Source organism: Bison bison, unplaced genomic scaffold (assembly GCF_000754665.1).
Source record: "Bison bison bison isolate TAMUID 2011002044 unplaced genomic scaffold, Bison_UMD1.0 scf7180017853457, whole genome shotgun sequence".
Classification (NCBI taxonomy): domain Eukaryota; kingdom Metazoa; phylum Chordata; class Mammalia; order Artiodactyla; family Bovidae; genus Bison; species Bison bison.
Genome location: NW_011484030.1, coordinates 16,096 through 18,596, shown reverse-complemented (window position 1 = coordinate 18,596; position 2,501 = coordinate 16,096). Strand labels below are relative to the sequence as shown.

Here is a 2,501-nt window from a genome sequence, read left to right as displayed (position 1 = left end):
TGCCCCTACAGACCCGGGGACGGAGGCTGGGGACCAGGAGCGCCCTGGCCATCAGCAAGGACGACGTTCGATGGGGAGGGCACCTTGGGTCCCAGGGCCATTGACTTTCGGGCGGCTGGCTGGAAAGGACGTCCCAAGACCACGGCCGCCTGATCAAAGGGTCTGGGAGGCCGCTGCGCCCCCACCCCGCCTTAGGGCTCGGCCCTGGCTTCTGCGCCCAGCGGATCCCGGGCCGTGGTCCTAGCTCCGGAGGCTCGGCCGGCACCCTACCCACCCCCCACCTGGTGCTGTCCGCGGTGCTGACGGGGCCGCCTGCCGCTTGCCGGCGTTCAGGTTGCCTTCCCCAAACCCCAGGGCCTCCCTCGACCCCGTGCGCTGCGGGAGGGTGGGTTAGGACCGCAGGAGGACTGCCTGAGGCCGAGTCCGCTGGGTGCCCGCTGGTCCCACACCAGCAACTGGTGAGTCACTAAAGAACAGGGTCAGAAAACAGAAGTGCTGGGGTCTCTGAGCCCCACAGCTGTCCCGGCTTCCAGAGACGCCGGGGCCTCCCACCCCAGCTGGGGTCGCACCAAGGACTGCCCACAGTTCTTCCAGAACACAGGTTTATTTGGCATTTGGATGAAATGGTTCTCACAGCATCTTAAGAAAAGAATTAGTGCCAACCCAACCAAAAATAAACCCAAACTAGAAACCCTTAGTGAAACAAAAACAAACAGGCCTTGAGATGGTGGAGTATGGACACCCACCCGGAACAGGCAGCCAGGAGCCCTCTGGCGCACAGGACTCTCAAGCAGGGCTGGCCAGGACTTGTCTGACCGTGGCCCCCACGGCTGCCCCAGGACACCCTCACAGGCCTGACTGGCCTGGCACCCTTCAGTCCCCACACGTCCTGTGTGCACGGGTCTAAGGCCTGGGCCAGGCCCCTTGGGGTGCCCACCCCAAAGCAAGAGTGCTCACGACCCTCACCCGCACCAATTAGGCCTGTGGTGACCGCTGTGCCCAGCACACAGCAGCGGCAGGACGCACCTTCTGCTCCCTCTTCAGCAGTCAGGCCCTCCGCGGGGGTTGCAGGCCTGCACGGCACATGGCCCCCTGCATGGCGCGGCCTCCAGCACTGGCTCCTGAGGGCCAAGCCCTGCTCTGTGGGCAACGTGAGCATCTCATGCCACCCGGGAAGAAGAAAACGGTCTCCACGGGAGACTGTGTTGGCACGGCTGGGCACCACCCTCTTCGTCACCCCTCCTTGCTGCTGGCCCACCGAGGCTGCGAGGGGCCCCAGGCGAGTCCCCGCGGCTGGCCACCGCCCGCAATCACATGGACCCAGACACACATGCACACAAAGAAAAAGCCAGACACTCGACGTAGAAAAGATGATGTGCTGAAAATCGCACAAAACCCGCTTCATCTCCAAACCTCAGAAATGCTAAAGCCCCATGTCAGGAGACAAGACCACTGCCCAGAAGCAGGCAACAGGGACCCTCAAAGGCCCCCTGGGGCAGGGCACCCAGCGCCCTGCTGCTGGGCACAGCAAGGCGGCATGCAGCCACCGGGTTCCGGGGTGGCGGTGCTGGGCAGGCATCGGGCTTTCAGGTGGACAGCCCAGGACGTGAGCTTCAGCCCCTCCCCCCAGGGACACGACCCTTTATGGCACAAACAAGGTGGGGTGGGGCAGGGTCAGCAGGAGCGGGGGCACCCAGATTCCAGGGGCAGTGAGGCCCAGGGCGGGACACCCGGGCAGGCTAGAGGCCTCAGCCTGGCTCCAGGGCTCCAGGGGCGCCATGCACGGTGCTGGGGGAGCCTCGGGACGGGCACCGAGCTTCACTGAGCCTAGCAGGGAAGATAGCACAGAGCCGGCAGCCCCACCTCAGGGCCTCGGCAGAAAGGCCCCCAGCCAGGCCCACCGTGTGACAACGGGAGCTGGGGGCACCCCCAGAGCAGCCTCTGAGGCACCCGCCCAGGCCGTCGACAGTCCTCAGATCAGGTGTGCCCACACTGGGGCAACAACCAAGCCCAGCAGAGCCAGGGTGACCCTCCCCACGGCAGCCGCGGCGCCTCCTCTGTGAACTCTACCAGTCCAACGCTGTTGAAAGAGAGACAGGAACCGGAAGCTACACGTATCTGAGCCCTCAAGGAGGCCCCGGGGCTGGGGGATGGGGTGCTCCCTGGGGACCGCATGTGCGCCTGGCCGAGGCCCAAGCTGCCTCGGGCCCTCACGCTGCCCACGGGCACCAGTGTCTTTCTCAGGGCAGACAAGTGCCCCTCGGGCCCGCGGGCCGTCCTCTACACTACGGTGTTGAGGGAACCTCGGCTGTGCTGGCTGCCCCCTGGCAGCGCCTCTGGGGTGGGGGCACCCCCACCCGGGCCGGGCTCAGGCGGTGCCAGGAGGGCGCTGCTGCTGTCGGCCGAGTCTTCCAGGTCGGCCAGAGGGGCCCCGGGGGTGCGCTCCGGGCGCCGGGGCACTGTGCCCTCCCGGCTGCCATCTCCAGCGGCGGGAGGGGCAG

At 66.5% G+C, this 2,501-nt stretch overlaps 1 protein-coding gene across 1 annotated transcript in view; it reads right to left on the bottom strand.

Moving 5' to 3' along the window:
* Window positions 1-585: 585 nt before the first annotated feature.
* DGCR2 (DiGeorge syndrome critical region gene 2) overlaps window positions 586-2,501 on the bottom strand; it is a 13,432-nt gene continuing 11,516 nt past the window's right edge. The window contains exon 8 of the mRNA XM_010854699.1: window positions 586-2,501. Coding sequence (XP_010853001.1) covers window positions 2,281-2,501 — 221 coding nt within the window. The 3' untranslated portion in view covers window positions 586-2,280.